The sequence below is a fragment of the Carex rostrata genome, chromosome 20 (assembly GCF_964058835.1).
Source record: "Carex rostrata chromosome 20, lpCarRost1.2, whole genome shotgun sequence".
NCBI classification, from domain to species: Eukaryota; Viridiplantae; Streptophyta; class Magnoliopsida; order Poales; family Cyperaceae; genus Carex; species Carex rostrata.
In genome coordinates, this window is record NC_135937.1 from 5,685,214 (window position 1) to 5,705,505 (window position 20,292).

Below are 20,292 nucleotides of genomic sequence, written 5' to 3' on the forward strand. Positions count from 1 at the left end.
TTGGGTTTCATTTCTAACCTATCCTAATTTGTTCGGAACTAAAGACTTGATGGTGGTGGTAGTTGTTATTATTATTGTTGTTATTGTAAAGTCTGGTCAAACTATCTAACAGAATTACTATCTATAAATGATTTCATGTGAGTTTTGAACCTGTAATTTTTTATGTGGAGAGTATCGCCTTTAGGAATTGGAGAGTCCAATATGGATTAGACCAAATTTGGACTGATGCAAGGTCAGAAAAGTCTAATATGCATTAAAATTCACACAGACAATTTAAGATTTGTGCATCAAGTGTGCTCAAACTCTTATTCAGATTGTACAGCTTCGATCGAGCATCGAAGAGAATTTGGATGGATGCTCATCGAACGAATGCGTATCCCCTGCATTAACTCAAAAAGGAATCTTTTGAGTTAATGAATTTTAAATGGAGCAATCCGGCCTCTGTTTATGATATAGGGGGCTTTTAATATTAGTGCGGATCTAGTATGCACGAATCTTAAAATAGATCGAATGAATAAGATTCGTTAACTCGAAAGATTCCCTTTTGAGTTAATGCAGAGGATACGAATTCCTCATCGAACTGTCTCACTCCATTATCTTTGTTATTAGACCAAAAATCTATTATCAATAATAGACATTGTTAATACAATCTATATTTTATAAAATATTACATAAAAAAATCACCTCAATATATAAACCGTATATTACCAAACGGTAATTTGCACTTCTTAATGTGGCAAGTCACTAAACTCTTTTTTTGTCTTAAAATAATTTACTTCGAACAACAAACAAAATTACAAGAATTTTGTTTTCTGAGTTAGTCGTGCACATATATATTTTTGTTCCCCATCTAGAAACACGACTTTAAATTGGAAAAGTAGTTGACAACAAAATTTAATGACAATATATCCTTCCGATTTCATTAGAAAAAATTGTCTTTCACGTCTTTAGGCAAAGTTCAAATATATTTTTTATTCCGTTTCGTGTGAGAAATGCACGTCGACTTGCATAAATGATAATTAAATGAATTACTTCAATGCCAAAAAAAATTGAATTAATTCTTTTGGCAAGGAATCTTATTATGGTATTGGCATTCTGGACAAATCTTGTAGGGTTATATATTTTACTGTTTCAAATTACGTGCCTCTCTCTACCCAAAACAAAAAAAAAAAATAGGTTCCGCTAGAAGGTCAACAATTCTATTATTAATTTCGGTTGTTTCCCCATAAAAGACAAATGTTTTAATTAAAATAATCTCTCAAAAGCAGATAAATATACTTGTACAGTTGTCAAATTCAAATTATCTTAACCACGCACCCCCCCCCCCCCCCCCCCCCCCCCCCCACACACACACACACACACCCAAGGACCACACTAGCTCTGTAGCTGTATTAATTTACACTGTAGAGTATCATTTTTGTATGCACTTTACATAGACTTCCCTCCCAAATATGGTACTTATTATGATAAGAATATTGTTGTAGTTATAATATTGTTGTACTTATTATTCCCTCGTAATGAGATACATTTCATAAAAGATTCTAGCCGATGTTATATTTGGGCCGTAACAAAATATTCAGGCCCAAATTTCTCACCTCGTTGCGCCATAAAAAGAACAATGATCGTAATTGAAATCGTGTTAGTAATATGTGAGTTGATTAGGTGGTGCAGCATTTCTTTTATTATCAACTAATTTTTCATTTTATGCTTTTATCTAAAGAAACAAAAATATGATCGTTCGCGTCTAATACAAAACCACCAAAGTAACTGTACATCTTATTTTATTTTTCAAGCTATGCTACTATGCATAGCATATTGGTCCGTACTACGAATCAATATTTTTATTTTAAAATTCAAACAATTGATCTGAAGTTCTACACCTTTCAACATAATCCCATATGAAATATACTTGTAGTTCAAATTTTGCATTTGTTTTAGAATTATTTACTATCTTTAAATGGTTAAAATTCACTTCATCTAAATATTTCAGACAGATCAAAAGTAGTAACTTTTTACATACTTAAAAAATAGTAAAAAAAATTCTAAAGAATGCAAGTACAATTTCATATGTTAATTATGTTCAAAGGTTCAATTTGGATTGGTTGACTCTGAGGAAGGATGAGAAAAACTAGATTTTGCCTTCAAATTATCCTTAATGACATATACTAGATCTCAAATAAAGGAGAACCAACAACAATAAAGGAGAAAAAAACTAAATTTGAACCGCATTGAAGCTTGAACTGTTTATATCATTCACTGAATGTAAAATATAGAATGCAAACAAACTCCCAATTAAGGAGAACCAACAACAAATTTTTTTGTTAAAATATTCCCATGTTTTTGAGAGAAAAAAGAAAAGAAATAGACATTTTGCTGAAAAATGAATTCAAAAGAAAAGTATTAAATAAAGCAAAGTAGTAAACCGTGCATTCGACTCTTTATATTCCTTTAAAATATCATGCTTCCTCTTAGACAAAAAAATGAAGTGCTCGGTTTCCTATACTTCTTTTTTGACAGTTCACAGTAAAAGTTCAAATTACAAACTAAAACCAGTGTTGCAAACTGATTGAGAAAGGAATCAACAAAAAAAAAAGTGCATGATAATTGACAATAAAAGACACTTGTATGAGTTTCACTCCAACCTTCTCAGAAAGAAAGAAAGAGAAGGCATTGGTAAAAAAAAAAAGAAAAATACAATGTCCAATTCAACCAAGTGTATATGCAAATATAAAAAGAAAAAATTATTTTAAATTCTTCTATGAACAAAACAGCAGAACCTGAACCTTGCCTTCTAATCTACCTGTAAGATCAATAATTAGTTAGCTCTATGGCATTCCAAAAAGACTAATTGATCACCTTCTGTATATTTGAAAGGGTAGTTTCTCAAAATGGCAAGCAGCTCAGAATAAATATGGTCTATGACATAGTAAACAGAATAATCAACATGAAAGAGCTCCGAGGGTATGTCATAAAATCATGAAATAGTAAAATCAGGTCTCAAAATTTTGATATTATTTTCCTTGGTGCCTTTCACGATTTTGATTGTAAAAGACAGATATCTTGAGGTGATAAAGTGTCTATAACAAAAGTGGACCCCACAATTACCAATACAGCCAACCATAAACTGATGAACAAAAAGATGAAAAAAATACAAGTGCCTCAAATTATTTTCCATAATGTTTACTTTTGCTTTTGTCATGTTACCTTTATTATGCCGTTTTAAGGATTACATCACTAATTGTAATTAAGAAGTTGCTGATTAGTAATGTTTTAATACACTTCAGTAATACACAAGTTTAATTTTTTGTTTCCTTCAATGCCCCTGCATTATTTTCAAAGTTTTGATATAAAAAACAATAAAATGGGTAAATTTGTGAGTATTTGAAGTTTAGAAGGGGGGAATACGTAATTTCAAACTTTAGAGGGGGGAATACGTAATTTTGAAGTTTTTGATGGGTATACGTGAAATTCCCCCTATTTTCAAAGTACAAGACCTTATGTTTTAAACCAAACAGGGCACTCTCACTTATGTTATTGTCCACTGTTTCAAGTGTTCCTCCGACGAGTTTTAACAAGTACACTATGCTGAACCAATTTGAATGAGTATGAACAATTTTACAGAACAATCTGGAAAATCATAGTACTTGGGTGATGTTTGGTTGAGGACTAAAGTTAAGGAGCCCTAAGTTGGTTATTCTGACTAGGCGTAAGCATGTTTGACCAGTTTAGACAAGTTTAGGTCAATCTAACTTTAGGTTTACGCCTAGTTAGGCCAGCCTATTTAATGCAAGTTTGATGGAATAACTTAGGCCTAAACCCCATATCTATGGTTTAGGCCTCAACCAAACATAGTATAAGGGGATAAATGTAGAATTTATAAATAAAAAAAATCTGATTTTTGCTCAGTAGCAATACAAAGATATGCGAAAAGACCTGATCGAGTCATTCAACAGCATGCTACTGCTCCCAATCTATATCAGAATCTGGATCCCCAAATTTCTGCTTAAACGCATCTTGCCTCTGCATCCACATCATGTGCCCCTTCAATACAGAAACACAACAGATTAGATCGTTCTGTTTTTTATTTTTATTTGATAAAGGTGAGATATACTCCCACAGATTTCATTGAAATTAGAAATAAGGTTTGAGTATCAAAGATTGGTACTCTTCCTTAAAAGTATCTCACAAACATCTACTACCTACATTAAGGGTCCTACAGTAATTTCTTACATGTAATGGCGAATCTACATTGTTTGAATTGACCCCCATTCAATTTCAATTTTTTTTATATTTATATCTTATTTTTAATATATTTTAAAGGGAAATACTATGGATTGTGTGAAATTAACCTCCATTCGTAGTAGGAAAATTTTATATACTTGACCCCCATTCACGTTTGACTTCCATAGTCTGAAAGTCTAGCTCCGCCCCTGCTTACACGATACTTATTACAAACTCCAGATACCAGATACAGCTAAACAAATACCAGTTCTTAGACTCCATATCACACAAACACTTATTAACTTTTAAAAACAGTAAGAAAAATTCATAAGCCAATGATTTATCTTCCACACCCAAGCTTTGGGACCATATGCTCTTGTACCTGTACCAATTACTCTCCCTCTAAATTTTCCTGAACCAAAGCTGATTACCCATTAACATCTTGAGTTAGTAGTAAGTTTAATTTCAAAAATGAGAATCATCATTATTAAATTTACACCAAAAAGTGGCCACAGCTATGATCTTTTATTAGATCCTTCTGTAAACCACAGAAAGGTAGATGTAGAGACTCAGAGATAGAGAGAGAGAGAGAGTGACCTGAAGAGCAGCAGCCCAGGCAAGAAGGAAAGAAGCGACCCAAAACCTTTTCTCCTTCACTATCTTTCCAAACTCCATTATTTCCTCTCGTCTCCGATCTCTCTCTAGCAAGCCGCCAAGCGTTTTGCAGATTAAAGAGATCTCACAATTTTGCGTCGATTTAAAACGGGCCTTTTTAAAGGGCCGAGAAATGTAACTATTACAAAATGCCCAGAATGTTGGGTAGATTTAAAATTGGACTTACCTCGGCCTTTCTTATTTCGGCCCAAATAAAAACGAATTTTGAATATAAAGCTCATTTTGAAATTCGCTATCAGGTATTAACAGCATACTATTTACTTCATAAAGCCACGAACCATATGAAGCTCTGTTTCTATTCTATAGTTTTTGAGCTGCATGACGCCAAAACTGCTTGGTTAAAATATTTACCCCGGTCCGGACTCCGGAATCTGCATGAGTTGACCGGACGTAAACAAGACTTTGACTGTCAGTTATGTATTCCTCAAAAATTATATTCTGGTTTGATTTGGGTCTAATTCACCGCCGTAATCTACGGTTTTTGACGGAACAACATTAGATTAAGTAGTTATAAATAGAGGAGATACAATAACATCTCCTAAAACATCCTTCCTCTATTAAATTACTTTACTAGGATAGTGTTCCGTAATTTACCAATGGATTTCATGAAGAAGAAACCCATTAACCATGTCTACAAGTGTAAGACATGCAATCGGCAATTCCCAACATTTCAAGCCCTGGGTGGCCACCGGGCGAGCCACGAGCGAATTAGATTCAAACGGGTCCATGTCAAGCAATCACTGAAGCCACATATTTGCCCGATATGTGGCACGGTTTTCTCCATGGGACAAGCACTAGGCGGACACATGAGAAAGCACAAACCTAATCGACCGCTTCCATGTAAGCTAGCGCGGTTCAGCCTGAACTCGAGTGTGTCGGATGAAGATGGCTTGGAGCTACAACTTGGTCTGAGGCTCACTAGTCATGAAATTAAGTTATAATTGATTTCTTCAATTGATCCTAAGTCGAATTAACTTGTGTGTTTTCTTCCATTAAGAATATTAGCATGCCAAGATCAAAAAAATTATTTGTTATTAAAACGAGTTAGGCATGTATACATTATCAATTAATTGAAATAGTTGTGAATAGATATATGGAAACAAATATAAAATAAAGAAATCAGTGTCATTTTCAAAGCAAAACAATATCTGATGATGTACATTCCAGTAGGACCATACAGCTTTTGGCTTTTGCCGATTTGCCATGAACAACAATCCAATTGTTGGTCCAAACAATGATATCAAAAATGACATGACTTGGTTCACCGTACCACTAGAATTATTACTTTCAAAGAAATTGGAGATATTTCAATCATCGAGTATGGACTATGGACCAGATCACCAACCAAAATACCAAATGATACCAAAAATGCATTCAATCCAAATCTGTCAAACGCTCATCATGATACTTCAGGATTTTTTTTGTAGGAAGTCGATGAACGACTGAACGTCAGATTTTTGTGCGTCTTGCCGACATTAGAGGAAGGAAAGACAGCTAAAAAAAATCCAAGAAACATTTTTTGTGTTCGTCAAAGTGTACTGATTAATGATTATTCCCCAAGAATTTTTTTCGGATCAAATTTGTTTTCTGAAATTTTGCAGCTTTTGCCAAAATAAACTTCTTTCGGACCGAAATATATATATATATATATATGGGTCCGGCTAATCTGTTGTCAGCAGCATTTTAGCCAGAGGTGCTGCTGCCATTTTTTATTTCTGTGATGTCCAAACAACAAATCCAAACCGTTAGATGTTTAATCTATATTATAATCTACTTGGAGACCAAATTTTACATTTTTTTGGAATTTTTTACTATTTATTAATCTGGTTTGAAAATTGCTGATTTCAGTAAATTTCTGCAGCATTAAAATCAGCGGTTTTCAAACCAGCTTAATAAATAGTAAAAAAATTTCAAAAAATGTAAAATTTGGTCTCCAAGTAGATTATAGTATAGATTAAACATCTAACGGTTTGAATTTGTTGTTTGGACATCACAAAATAAAAAAAGGCAGCAGCACTGCCAGTAGCAAATTAGCCACAGCCATATATATATATATATATATAGAGAGAGAGAGAGAGAGAGTTAGGTAGAGGTTTGCTATACCCGAAACGGGTTAAACCCGTTTTGCCCGGCCCGTACCCGTTGCCTGGGTACAAACGGGTAGACAGGTACGGATAAGAAACGGACCGGACAACATAATTTTGAAAAAAACCCGTTGTACCCGTACCCGTCTACCCGCCAACCCGTACCCCTATACCCGCATACCCGTACCCGCCAGCCTTTACCCGGTTGCCCGTACCCGTTACCCTTTACCCGTACCCGTCTCCATAACCCGTACCCGACCCAGATTTTGAAATTCAAATTATTTTGAATTTTTCCGCCAGTTCAAGAGGGGCCCTGGCCGGGTCAAATCAAACCCGGCCGGACCCACCCGGGTCACCTCAACCGGTTTTTTTTTTTTCTATTTATTTCAAATTTTATTCCCTCTCCATTTTTTTCTTTAAATACACCCCTCTAATCCTCTTCCTCTCCACATTCTAAATTTCTAACTCAAATTCTCAATCTCTCAAACTCAATCTCAAATTCTCATTTTTCATTATTCTTAATTTTTAAATTTATGGTTTAAAAAACATATGGTTGTAATTTAATTCATTTTACAAATACGCAAACGGAATTAGAGGTTCGCTAAACCCATTACGGAATTACGAAGGTATCGAAATTACAAAGTTCGGCACCTCCCGCAAGATTTTTCCGCGAAATTTAAAGGTTAGATTTATTTTATGTTAGATTAATTTATTTTTGTAGAGTAATTTAAAATTTGATATTAGATTTATTGTTGTAGATAAACGTATAATTTAAATTAAATGTTAGATTTAGTTTATGTTAGATTTGTTAGATTTATTTAATTTATGTTAGATTTGTTAGATTTATTTAATGTTAGATTTATTTAATTTATGTTAGATTTGTTAGATTTATTGAATGTTAGATTTATTTAATTTATGTTAGATTTGTTAGATGTGATTATGTGAACTTGTGATATAATTAGATTTATTTTGAATATGTTAGATTTTATTTTTGAAATTCGGATTTATTTTTAATTGGTTAAAAAAATATGTTAGATTCATTTTTGTGAATATGTGAAATATTTTGAATATGTTAGATTTATTTTTGAAAATGATAGGTTTATTTTGAATAAGTTATATTTATTTCGAATATGATAGATTTATTATTAAGATTTATTTTTTGAATATGTCAAGTAATTGTATTTATTTTTGAATATGTTAGATTTATTTTTAAATAGATTAGATTTTATCTTTGTTTTTTCAAATTCTTTTTTTTTCTGTTTTTTTCCTATTTTTTCTGTTTTTTCCAGATTTTTTTAATTTTATTTTTTTCTGTTTTTTTTTTAAATATAGTTGTATTTGAAATTCATTATATAACAAGGTTAGATTTATTTGTTGAATATGTTAAGTAATTGTATTTATTTTTGAATATGTTAGGTTTATTTTTAAATAGGTTAGATTTTATCTTTGTTTTTTTTAATTTTATTTTTTTCTGTTTTTCCTATTTTTTATGTTTTTTCCGGATTATTTTAAAAAAAATTTCTGTTTTTTTTTAAATATAGTTGTATTTGAAATTCATTATATAACTAGATTATAAAGACGCGACTTGATAATTTCATGTATATATATACTCTATTTGATATCGAACTATTCATATTATAAAAATCGAATTATAAACACGTAATAATATTTATACGACACTGTAAAAAAAACAGAAAAAAAATATTAAACAAAACAGAAAAAAAAAAACAGAAACAAAGACAGAAAAAAAAAAAAAAACGGAAAAACAAAACAGAAAAAAAAACTTAAAAAAAAAAAACTGAAAAAAAAACGGAAAGAAAAACAGAAAAAAGAAGAAGGAAAAAACAGAAAAAAATAAAATAAAACGGGCAGACCGGACCCGTACCCGGATACCCGGACCCGTACCCGCGGTACCCGTACCCGTCAACCCGCAACGGGTATGGGTAATAAACGGACCGGATATAGGTTTTGAGAAAATTACCCGTCTACCCATTACGGGTTTTACCCGTACCCGACCTACCCCTTTACCCGTCCTACCCGTTACCCGTAACGGGTAACCCGGAACGGGTCACGGGTAACCTGTTAGCAAGTGTCTAGAGTTAGGCTGGGGTGCTATGGATAGCATAGTGGCCTCTACGCTACGGCTCAATATTCGAGTTTTCAAAATCCAAACGGTCGATCCGAACCGTTCATCTTATTCTCCATATTAATATCTGCTTGGAGACCAAATTTTATAATTTTCTGAATTTTTATACTATTTATTAAGCCACTTTGAAAATCGCTAATCCAACGGTTTTACTGTTTTGTGCAGCCACCGTTGGATCAACAATTTTGTAAAATACTTAATAAATAGTAAAAAAATTCAGAAAAATGTAAAATTTGGTCTCCAAGCAGATATTAATATGGAGAATAAGATGAACAGTTCGGATCGACCGTTTGAATTTTGAAAACTCGAATATTGAGCCGTAGCATAGAGGCCACTATGCTATCCATAGCACCCCAGCCTAACTCTATATATATATATATAGAGAGAGAGATGGGCTATGGTGCATTGCAATGCATGAACCCCCTTATGCATTGCACTATAATCATGGATTTAAAGTCCAAACGACCGATCCGAACCGTTAGATGTTTAATCCATATTAAAATGTGCTTGGAGACCAAATTTTGCATTTTTTGGAATTTTTTTACTATTTATTAAGCATTTTTGAAAATTGCTGTTTTGATGTGAACAGTAAAAAACAGTAAAATTTTCTGAACCATCAGATCAGCGACTTTCAAAATTGCTTAATAAATAGTAAAAAAATTCCAAAAAATGTAAAATTTGGTCCCCAAGTACATATTAATATGAAGAACAAGATAAACGGTTCGGATTGGTCGTTTGGACTTTAAATCCATAATTAATAGTGCAATGCATAAGAGGGTTCATGCATTGCAATGCACCATAGCCCATCTCTATATATATATACGCGTATCTTCGCGAATTAAATGAGTTGTTTTAATTCGCACTTATATCTCTAGTTTTGAAGTCTAAATAGTCAATCCCAACCGTTAGATGTTTAATCTATATTAAAATGTACTTGGAGATCAAATTTTACGATTTATTAAAATGGTTTGAAAATTGTTGTTTTTTAATGGTACAACATTTTAATAAAAAACCATTAAAAAACAGCGATTTTCAAACCATCTTAATAAATAGTAAAAAAAATTCTAAAAAATATAAAATTTGGTCTCCAAGCACATTTTAATATAGATTAAACATCTAACGGTTTGGATCGGCTATTTGAACTTCGAAACTAGAGATATGAGCGCGAATTAAAACAGCCCGTTATAGAGAGAGAGAGAGAGAGTGACTAATGTGCATTCAAATGTATATGGGCCCGAAATACATACGGTTCAAATTCGACTTTTCAAAATCCAAACAGTGGATCCGAAACGTTCATCTTGTTCTCCATATTAATATGTGCTTGGAGACCAAATTTTACATTTTTCTGAATTTTTTTACTATTTATTAAGTATTTTACAAAATTATTGATCTAGCGGTGGTATGCTATTTAGAACACTGACTTAGATAATTATTTATATTTTTTTGTTATTCTGAACAAACATAATCTTATAAGGATGAGCTCAATGTATCTTTTCATATTATCCAAAATTTGAAAAAATATATATATTTTTTTAAAGATGTAGAAGAAATTTGTTGCACCGATGAGAACACTAAAGAAGACAAGTTCGAGTGAGATCAATGTTTTTGTCTTTGATTTAATCTTAGACATCGGCAGATGAAGAAACACAAATTTCTTATTTTATCTATTTGTTAGTTAATTATTTGTATTTTATGTTATTCTAAACCAATACAACCTTATAAGGGATGGCTGGATACATTTTTTTAAAATTTGTTTAAGATTAAGAAAAAAAACTTAATTCTCTCTTTTGAGTGTGTTTACAAAAGCGATTATTCTCGCTATGTGTTGTGTCATAATTCTGGTTTTCTGAAACCGTAGATTTCTACTGTAATTTTAAATGAACTAAAACCGTGAATTTAATTTGTGATTTTGGGTCTGTGAAATAAAATTACAGTTTAGACATATTTCGAAATCTTCTAGATAGAATTCAAAATTTATTATTATTTTATTATATTAATAAAAATTTCGGACAACTTTTCTTGGTCTTTTGTTCTTCATCTTATTTTCCTTCATTTTGGCTCAAAGTCTCACATTCACATGTGTCGCCATAGGCATATGCATATCCATGTGACGAGTTCGGAGGTTAATTTATTCCTTTTTTAGTCAAAGTAACAATTATTCTTTTTTTTTGCTTATTTTGTAGAGAAATACCAAATCCGGTATTAGTAATTGCGAAAGAGTATTTTTTTATATTAAAAAAAGATCCACTCTTTTGATCACATATCTATCTTCTCTGATAACTTGATAACACAGCTTCCGTTGTTTTGTTAAATCCAGAAGTCACTAACTTCATCAACTGTTAAAATTCAAAGAAAGAGAGAGAGAAAGAGAGGAGAGGGTTTAACGGACATCAGAACGAAATTTGTACGATATCCGATCTAGGCCGTCTGATTAAATATCGATGCCGATCGTATGGATTAGACCGGGCATCGGACCCGTTGTGAACCCCTACTTCAAAAAAAAGATCCCTATATTAAGCATGAGGATATTGATTATAACTAGGTATGTACAAAATCGCTCAAACTCATAACTCACTCATTTACAACTTGAGTTGGCTGACATGTTTAATAAATAAGCTGAGTTTGAGCATACTCCAACTCGCTCATTAACAACTCGAGTTACACAAAATTTATCACAATAAATCTCATGCCATTCCAAAACACTCCTAAGTTGTTGTTTGATTTTTTTTTTTAATTTTGTTAGTTGTCTTATTATTTATGTTTTAATTGTTTGTGTTTAGATAGACTCTTATTAAATTATTTAAATTATTTGTATTTAGATAAACTCTTACTAATATATAACTATAACTAAGAAAATTGACTGGTCAAACGAGTTATACAAGTTATAAACGAGTTGTGAGCAACTCGAGTTGGTTTTACAGCTCGTTATTGATATTCCAACTCGAGTTGACTCGCTCATTTACTAAGTGAGTTGAGCACGTGTTGGGGATAACTCGCTCGAACTCGGCTCATTTACAGCCCTATTTATAACCAATAAAAAATTTCTTAAGAAGAAATTGATTTCTAAGTATTTCAGAATCAAAATCTATGAAATTTTAATTAAAAAGGGAAAAAAATGATTTTTAAACACCCGTCTCTTGAAAAAACAGAATTTTAAAAGAGGAGGGTTCAAATGCCTCCATGTTTTTGTGCCTCCATCTCTCTCCATCATTTTCAAAGTTCAAATAGTCGATCCGAACCGCTCAACCTAACCTCCATACTAAAATATGTTTGGAGACCAAATTTTATATTTTTTAGGAATTTTTTTACTATTTTTTTAGATAGGTACAAAAATACTGTTTTTAGATGGTTCAGATTTACTGATTTTGTACCTATCTAAAAAAATAGTAAAAAAATTCCTAAAAATATAAAATTTGGTCTCCAAACATATTTTAGTATGGAGGTTAGGTTGAGCGGTTCGGATCGACTGTTTGAACTTTGAAAATGATGGAGAGAGATGGAGGCACAAAAACATGGAACCCTCCTCATTTTAAAATAGGTGATTCAAAATCCAAAGTAAATATATGATTGGAAAAATAAAAATCAAGGTCAGGTTTTTGAACTTTAAAAGACTGGACACAAAACTAATGCCGGACTATCAAACTTTAATTCAAATTTTATAATTATTATTTTCGAATAAATCTTAATTGCTTTTTTTTTGGTCCAAAAAAAATTCAAAAGGCACCACACAAAGGGCTAAAGATATTAACAGACTAGGTATGGCTCCATGCAACGCACTTACTAAAGATTGAAACAGGGCTGCACATGTTTTGTGCGCTGCATGAAGCTAAAACTACTCTGTTAAAATCTTTACCCACACAAATGGAATTCATATCCTCTGAGATATCTTAACTTTTGCGTGTTTATTTCAAAAATCGCAACCGTTCAAATACGTTCTGCACGAATTATAAAGGACAATAATACTGGCCCCCTGCGCTATCCCCGAATAGGCACCGTACGGGTAGGTCACGCAAAAGTTGAGATATCTCAGAGGTTACGAACTCACACAAAGGGAGGAAAAGAAGAGAATTAATTGGGCGACATGATCAGACGCTCCAGTGTTAATTAAAAGGCCTTGGGCCAACACTTGTACAGTACAACGAGTACAGGCAGCATGTGCATCTGAGGCGCGTATATCCGGGTAAGGGTTATTCTCTCCAATAAAGTTCAGACCCAAAAGAGCAAAAAAGGTTCTGCCACAACGCACATGGCGTCAGGCGGCAGCTAAGTCTCTTAAGTCAACATTGCCTCGTCTCTCTCTTTCTCTCCCTTTCATACACAGTAGTCCAGAGTCAAACCTCGGTTCCGAGTTACATACATAGACTACTCTCGGTTCTTTTGTGACATTTGCAATATAGCGATCCGTGTAGGAGAAATTATAGTTGCATAAATAATGTCGAGTTTTCGAGTTGTTATATATCACACCATTTATGCCGTCCTAAACTGTTCGATCATACTTTATTCTAATAAGACGGTTGAAATATTTACTTGCTTTTTTTCTTGTTAAACAAAAAATGTTTAATACGTTTCAAATGCAACAACAGTTTAAAACTGGTGTTTTAAAATTCGGTTTCATTCATGTATGCAAAATATTACTGCAGATCGTATATGCGCAAATATGAACACCACATTTAAGTTAGTTTACATTTCACAAATATTCGATCAACCGGCTTTCTCAATGATAAATTCACTGAGACTTTTATGCAATATGTGTTGTTTAGGCGAAAATCAAAAGGAAAAGAAAAATTATTGTTTTGAGAGTTGTCTGAGCGGCCAGCTCTCCTCTTATTCGTAGTTTGGTGATGGCAAAGTGTGGCATGAGATGTCAGGACATGTTGTTAGTTCATTTTTTTTCTCTTTTGTGTTTTTCTTTTTTTTTCACAATGAAAAAGTATATGAAACGAGTTGTAAATACAATTATTATATTATATGCTTGTTGTTGTTTATTTGTGTCCTTCTTCCTCTCTTCTCCTCTTGCTCTAATAACTTTTTCTAATTTCAACTCTAACAGATCTTTCTCTAAGAGGTGATTGTTTTGATCCGATTGATTCAGTGTCTTCTCCGTTGCACTTCTCTAAACAGTGACTGTCCTAGTCTGGTTAATTGAGTTTTCGTTCCGATATAATTCAGTGCCTTCTCGGTTGTGCATGAGGAATGGTTCAATATGATGTAGTATGCCAGAAGAAACAAGACAAACATGTGCACAATGAAAACAATTACTAGACTTCTATCATTACAATCAAACAAGAATAATCAAATTTTTATCCATATGATACACACACTAATATGTTTACAGCTAAATACTTTCACATACACTCATTATCTAATATCTTGTAATAGTTAGCTTGTACCCTTTTTTTTTAATCAATATACCTAAGGACTTTCAACAGAAAAAAAAAAAAAAAGTTTGTGATGTCCAATTTAAGAGATTTTACTGATCGTTTATTAAAGCCAACCATCATGATTATCAACATCATTCAGTAAAAGTTTGTGATGTCCAATTTAAGAGATTTTACTGTTCGTTTATTAAAGCCAACCATCATGATTATCAACATCATTCAGTCGCAGCATTTTTAAAGCAATATGTCTTGAAACTATCGTCCCTGTAAAATTGATACAAGAGTTGTATCAAATTGTTGTTAATTTCTTTTTCTTTCAAATATATCACCCCAATCAGCTATGATTTTACCAACTTCTTCACTAATTTATTTAAAATTTTATTTGTTCTTTAAACCACCAAATATTCTCTAAAGGCTTATATAGTTTTTCATATTGTTTATACATTCTTCACCGGTATAAAAGGAAATAATCATATAATTGACATCCGATACTCAAATGTTGCATCACTTTAGGCTCTGTTCTCGATGGCAAATAAAAAAAAATATGATGAAACATTGTCATAGAATTGGGAATTTTGTTTCAAATATTTTGAGTTACAAGTTTCAAACTTCGATAATTTTGTATCTAGCTCAAGTTCACATGCAATCATGTCAAAAGTCAAAACCAATTAGGAAATCGAAACATCAGACATTAGTTCTGTGTCTACAATGGTTTAGTTGCTTAATCCAACAAATTTATAGGGAACTGAACTTTCAAAAACTCTATAAATTGCACGGACGGTTTTGGGGAACCACCAAAAGCTCACAATTACGTGCCGTGCTATGCAAGGTAAACAAAAAACACATGATACAAAAATTCACAGATGGCATTAATTTTTCTCGGTGATAGAAGCTTCAACTGATTAAACTAGAACTAATTGCTACATTTAATTTGATGTCCTGGATCAGAAAATCTAAAACTATTCTTTGATTATGATAAGGCTCCGTCACTGGTACGCTTGGTTCCTAGATTGCTTCTTGAGATTTGAGAGGGATTGGAAATGGAAGCTTCTCTTCTCATCACACCTCTTGGTTTCCGAGGGATGCATTTTGCCCTGGAGGTGTCCATTTCGTTTTCCCCAAGATCAAACTTTGACCTCCTGTTAAGAAACGCGTAACACATGGGACTTCAGTCAATGATCAAATTTTTGCATTCAATTCTAATTAAATAAAGCTGCTAGGAGTAGCAAATAATTGGAGCTGACTATAGTCAACAGTTCAAACCGCTGACTAACAGCAGTCAACAACTCGAGATCTTGTGTTCATACTGTAGATATATATTTGCATTTTGAACTGCACAGTCACTACTGACAATTAATTTTAATGATGTTTAGGCCAAAATCATACAAAACATTCCCAATTAAACAATTCTAAAATAAAAAGTCATATGTGCGCAAGGAAAAAGGCCAAAATTAAATTCCTAGAGCAGAGTGCAAAAGGGTCAGCACCACTGTTCATGAAATGACACCGCTACATACATACAAATCTAATGAATGACAAACGCTGTCGTATTTAAAAAGGACAGTGCTAATGTGAATAAGTATACAGTAACGAATGGGAAATTTTTTGTTTATTGAAAAGGTAGAAACAGCGGTATAACGCCACAAAATTTGTGAATTTTTAATGGACCATATCAGTGCTGGAATTTCTCGATATATATCAATTGATCAGATCTGTCCTGAAAAAATTTACAGAGCAGCAGCAGATATAAAACTATCACCCCAGAACAAAATGAAGGCAACAATTGGCAGAGAATTACAAAGGCACAAAACTACAAATATATTCACAGGCCACAAGATTAGCACAGATGTTTGGATTGCTCAGTCTAATCTGACATAAAAATACAACCAACAATGGGTGTAGCCTCACATGTCAGTTTTATATCATATAGCAAAATTTTATTACTCCCAATCATTCCTGTACAAACGGCGGAAAAATAGGGGGTCTGAACTCTGAACAGAGAATTTGGGGGGTACTTTTTTTTTTGGGCTTCATTAATTTGGGGGGTACTCCATGTTCTACAGCTTGTGTAGATTTTACCTTTTTACATTTGAAATTTTTAACTGTTTTGCTAGCAAAAGGAAAAACGACTTGCATTAATTGTTGCAACGATTAATGCAACTAGAGAAAGCCACGGCTTTTGAGACCACTCACAAAGTTCATCCCACATTGATACCAAACACCAACTATGCATTAAAAGAACCAGCTGACAGAAAATTTGAAGTTAAATGAATTATGCTTTTTTTACTGACCTGTCAGCATTGTATGAATTGGATCGCTTCAACCCACTAAACCCGTCATTACACTCCTCTACCTCTTTCTTCTTCGTCTCTACCAAGCTCCCGCTGAAATACTCTCGATCCATTGGATCAAACTCGACCCGACCCAACATCCCATCCATCTCCTTCCTGCTTAGATCCTTTGCACTACTCAGATCTGACCGTCCACGCCTGATCTTCTCACCAAACTGCACAGTGGCCCCCCCGCTGTTATCCTTCACCTGTAACGACCCACACGAAATGAGCTGCATGAGAACTGCTGATGCACGCATCCTCCCGCTTACCATACTTCCCACCATACGATCAGGATCAGACTCATCCAGTTGATCTGATGGAGCCACGTGGCTACTCCTGGGTCCTGTGATTTTTACTTCTGATTTGATGAGTGTTTCTAGAGTTTCAGGGCTGGACGAAGAAGGTGGCGGAGAGATGTCGTCACTCCCAAGCTCTGCTTCGGGTGGCGGTGGTGGAGCGAAGTCCGGGGATCTACGATGCGGCAGACGGCGATCATCCGTCTGAGTAGCCGCATCAGCACCCTTGCTGGGATTTGCAGTGGAAGCGTCTGACTTGTACACCTTGTACTCAGCCAGATCGAGGGAACCTCCCCATGAGGTTCTTCTCTGGTCCCTAGAAGGTACAAGAGGCTTTTCGAAGCTTGAAGAGGCTGAGGGCTGCGGTTCATGCGAAATTGGAGATATCTCTGGGAATAAAACCTCAGATCCTTTGAGCACATATTCATTACCGTGAGCCGGTAAGATGAGGTCATCATCAGTTAAATCGTGCCACACATATCCATTTTTGTAACTCCTAGATTTGAAAATAAAACAAGCTCAACTTCAATTTTTGAACTGAGCGCATTCAAGATGTAGAAAGTAATTAGCAATGAATCTAAAATAAATTAAAAAAAAATATATTATTATTACCTTTTAGAGGACCAAGCGTACATGCTTGCCATCCCTTTCCCTCTAAGAACATTCAATCGATTGACCACATCTACAAGAAAAACAAGCATCTAGGTGAACTCGCGTCCCAAATTTAGCTAAAAATATTGACAATACCTAATTCAGGTGCTCTTTACCTTTCAAATAGAGACCGTCAGATGAAGAGAGAGGGACCTCCATGAAATGGGGGTGCTCCAATTGGCCATTTCTAGCGAGGTAATAAACCACTGGAACTCTCCGGGGAGTGCTCCTGGGCTTGGGTTCGACCCACACTTTGGTTCTCTCGGGACTGGTCTCCCTATCCCTCCATTTTCGGGGCGCCACCGCCATTCTCGCCAAGTTCTTGCAAAACAAGAAGCGGGATTCGGATTGGTTACAAGTGGATGGATAACCGTTTTGGATTGGAGTGAGGTAGGGCTAGCTGTGTGGAAAAAGGGAGTGAAGAGAGAAAAGGCGGGTTTATGCTATTTATGGACGACTAAGAGAGAGCTGAAATGTAAGAAGCACGATTGTATGTCTATGTATCAGTGTAGGGAATTCTATGGCGAGTCATACGTAAGTAATCATATATAGATCGCTACAGAGATAATATAACAAATGGGAGATAGAAAAGCTGAGGCCAGGTGGGAAAGGAAGAGAGTGCGTGGGTCGAAGAGAAGCGGGCTGGATTTAAACAAGGAGAGGGGAGCGCAGAAGAATTAATTCATCGATGCCGGGACACGCGCAACCCAACAAAAAAGTACGTCCGAAACAGTTATACATTAGTTGGGACAAATTACCGGTCCATGCCAAATCTTTTACACCGGTTGTACCTCTTGCGTTCTGACATCACCTTGAGGGTAAAATCATGAATTGAATCCTAGTAAATTTTTCCTGACGTGCTTTGGACAGAGTAGTATAATAATTTACACGAGAATATACGTTACTTATTATTTTTTTAAAATCAATTTTGAAGGCTAAAGTAATAGCAATATTTTTGTTCTGCTGGCCATGCTTTTTAAATGTTATTTTCTTGTGCAACAGTTGAAGAGATTTAAAAGGTTTGAAGAAACAAATGGGAAATCAAACCGCGTGCACGTCTCCGTCTCCTCTAACACAAAAGACAGTTTTATCACCCAGTGCTAGGGGCCGAAATTTTTATTAATAGGAAATATAATAAAAAAAATATTCAGATTAGAGAACACTTTTGATTTTTTTCGAGATATAGAGAAAACGTTTTGATTTATCACGGCCTCTGGCCGTTATGACTTATCACGACCAAGATTAGCACTAATTACCGCACTTATTAAAAAAAAAAAAATTTCATGACCGTGATTGATAATCACGGCCAGCAATGCCATATTAAAATGGACAAAGGACAAACTCAGATCTCATTCTACACGGTCAGATATTGCACTGGATTTGAATTCTGGCCGTGATTATCAATCACGGCCAGGAACTCTTTTTTTTTTTTTTTTTTTAATAAGTGCGGTAATTAGTGTTAATCCTGGCCGTGATAAGTCATAACGGCTAGAGGCCGTGATAAATCAAAACGTTTTCCCTATATCTCGAAAAAAATAAAAGTGTTCTCTAATCTGGATATTTTTTTATTATATTTCCTATTAATAAAAATTTCGGGTGCTAGGGGTGTCAATGCTACCTTTTTAGCCGTTTACCCGACCCGTATCGTTTTTGATAAGACGGGTATAGGTAATTTTTTTTTTTCGTTAACTTATTGGATATGGATATAACTAATAATTTTTTTTCGTTAAATAAATAAGGGTATGGGTAATGACTATTTCGTACCCGTTACCCTATAGGGTAATTATAAAATTCAAATATATATTCAATTCAATTTTCAATCCACTTAAATGTATATTTAATTCAATTTCCAACCCACTTAAATGTATATTCGTATTTTTGAATTTTTATTCTTTATAAAAAAATAATTTAGTTGGTATTGATTGCACATTTATTTTTATTTTTATTAGAAATGCAATTATGTATATCTTAAAATGAATGAGTTTTTGATGTTTAATTTGTAAAATATAATAAAACTAATTATTATACTAGTATTATCCGTTATTCACCCGCTACCGTTTCGTTACCTGATAATATTAACGGGTAAGGGTAGAGTAGGGTAAGATCAATTTTTAATGGATATGAATAGGGTATGAATAAGGTCAATTTTAATGAGTATGGGTATGAAAATGTCTCCACCCGACCCGTACCGTACCCATTGACACCCCTACCCAGTGCTAGGGAGTTTTTATACTGGAGCGAGGGTATTTTTATAATTATAATGGGAGGGAGACTTCAAGTTGTAGAGTAGTTGAGCAAGGAGAGGAGCCATCGCATCAAATATCAAATAAATTCAAAAGAGAAAATGCGCGACGAATGTTGACTCCAGCTGCTACAGAGACTGTGAGTGTATTTCTCTTTTGGATTCTTGCTGTAATTTAGTTATCTATATACTAAACAGCTAATTTGGTTTGCAATTAGGCATATTTTTCATGCAGTTCTAGCATTATCGCGTTTTTCTATAAACTT

At 33.9% G+C, this 20,292-nt stretch overlaps 2 protein-coding genes across 2 annotated transcripts; both read right to left on the reverse strand.

Annotated features, from left to right (window-relative positions):
- Window positions 1–2,480: 2,480 nt before the first annotated feature.
- On the reverse strand, window positions 2,481–4,974 carry LOC144572466 (hexose transporter). Its single transcript, XM_078322054.1, has 3 exons — window positions 4,819–4,974; window positions 3,934–4,041; window positions 2,481–2,800 (listed from the first exon to the last, which is right to left on the reverse strand). The coding sequence occupies exons 1-2, from the start codon at window positions 4,894–4,896 to the stop codon at window positions 3,958–3,960; spliced, it is 162 nt and encodes a 53-aa protein (XP_078178180.1). The 5' UTR covers window positions 4,897–4,974; the 3' UTR covers window positions 2,481–2,800; window positions 3,934–3,957.
- Window positions 4,975–15,349: 10,375 nt separating this feature from the next.
- LOC144572577 (protein SOSEKI 5-like) lies at window positions 15,350–18,446 on the reverse strand. The gene is made up of 4 exons (XM_078322203.1): window positions 17,901–18,446; window positions 17,746–17,815; window positions 16,796–17,629; window positions 15,350–15,643 (listed from the first exon to the last, which is right to left on the reverse strand). The coding sequence occupies exons 1-4, from the start codon at window positions 18,091–18,093 to the stop codon at window positions 15,475–15,477; spliced, it is 1,266 nt and encodes a 421-aa protein (XP_078178329.1). The 5' UTR covers window positions 18,094–18,446; the 3' UTR covers window positions 15,350–15,474.
- Window positions 18,447–20,292: the final 1,846 nt, after the last annotated feature.

Excerpts from the sequence above, each read along its gene's own strand:
- LOC144572466 (XM_078322054.1), bottom strand. The coding sequence starts at position 4,896 with ATGGAGTTTGGAAAGATAGTGAAGGAGAAAAGGTTTTGGGTCGCTTCT. Across the intron at positions 4,042-4,818 it reads CCTGGGCTGCTGCTCTTCAG|GGGCACATGATGTGGATGCA; the intron begins GTCACTCTCTCT and ends TCTGTATTGAAG.
- LOC144572577 (XM_078322203.1), bottom strand. The coding sequence starts at position 18,093 with ATGGCGGTGGCGCCCCGAAAATGGAGGGATAGGGAGACCAGTCCCGAG. Across the intron at positions 17,630-17,745 it reads TACGCTTGGTCCTCTAAAAG|GAGTTACAAAAATGGATATG; the intron begins GTAATAATAATA and ends TTTCAAATCTAG. Across the intron at positions 15,644-16,795 it reads AATTCATACAATGCTGACAG|GAGGTCAAAGTTTGATCTTG; the intron begins GTCAGTAAAAAA and ends GTTTCTTAACAG.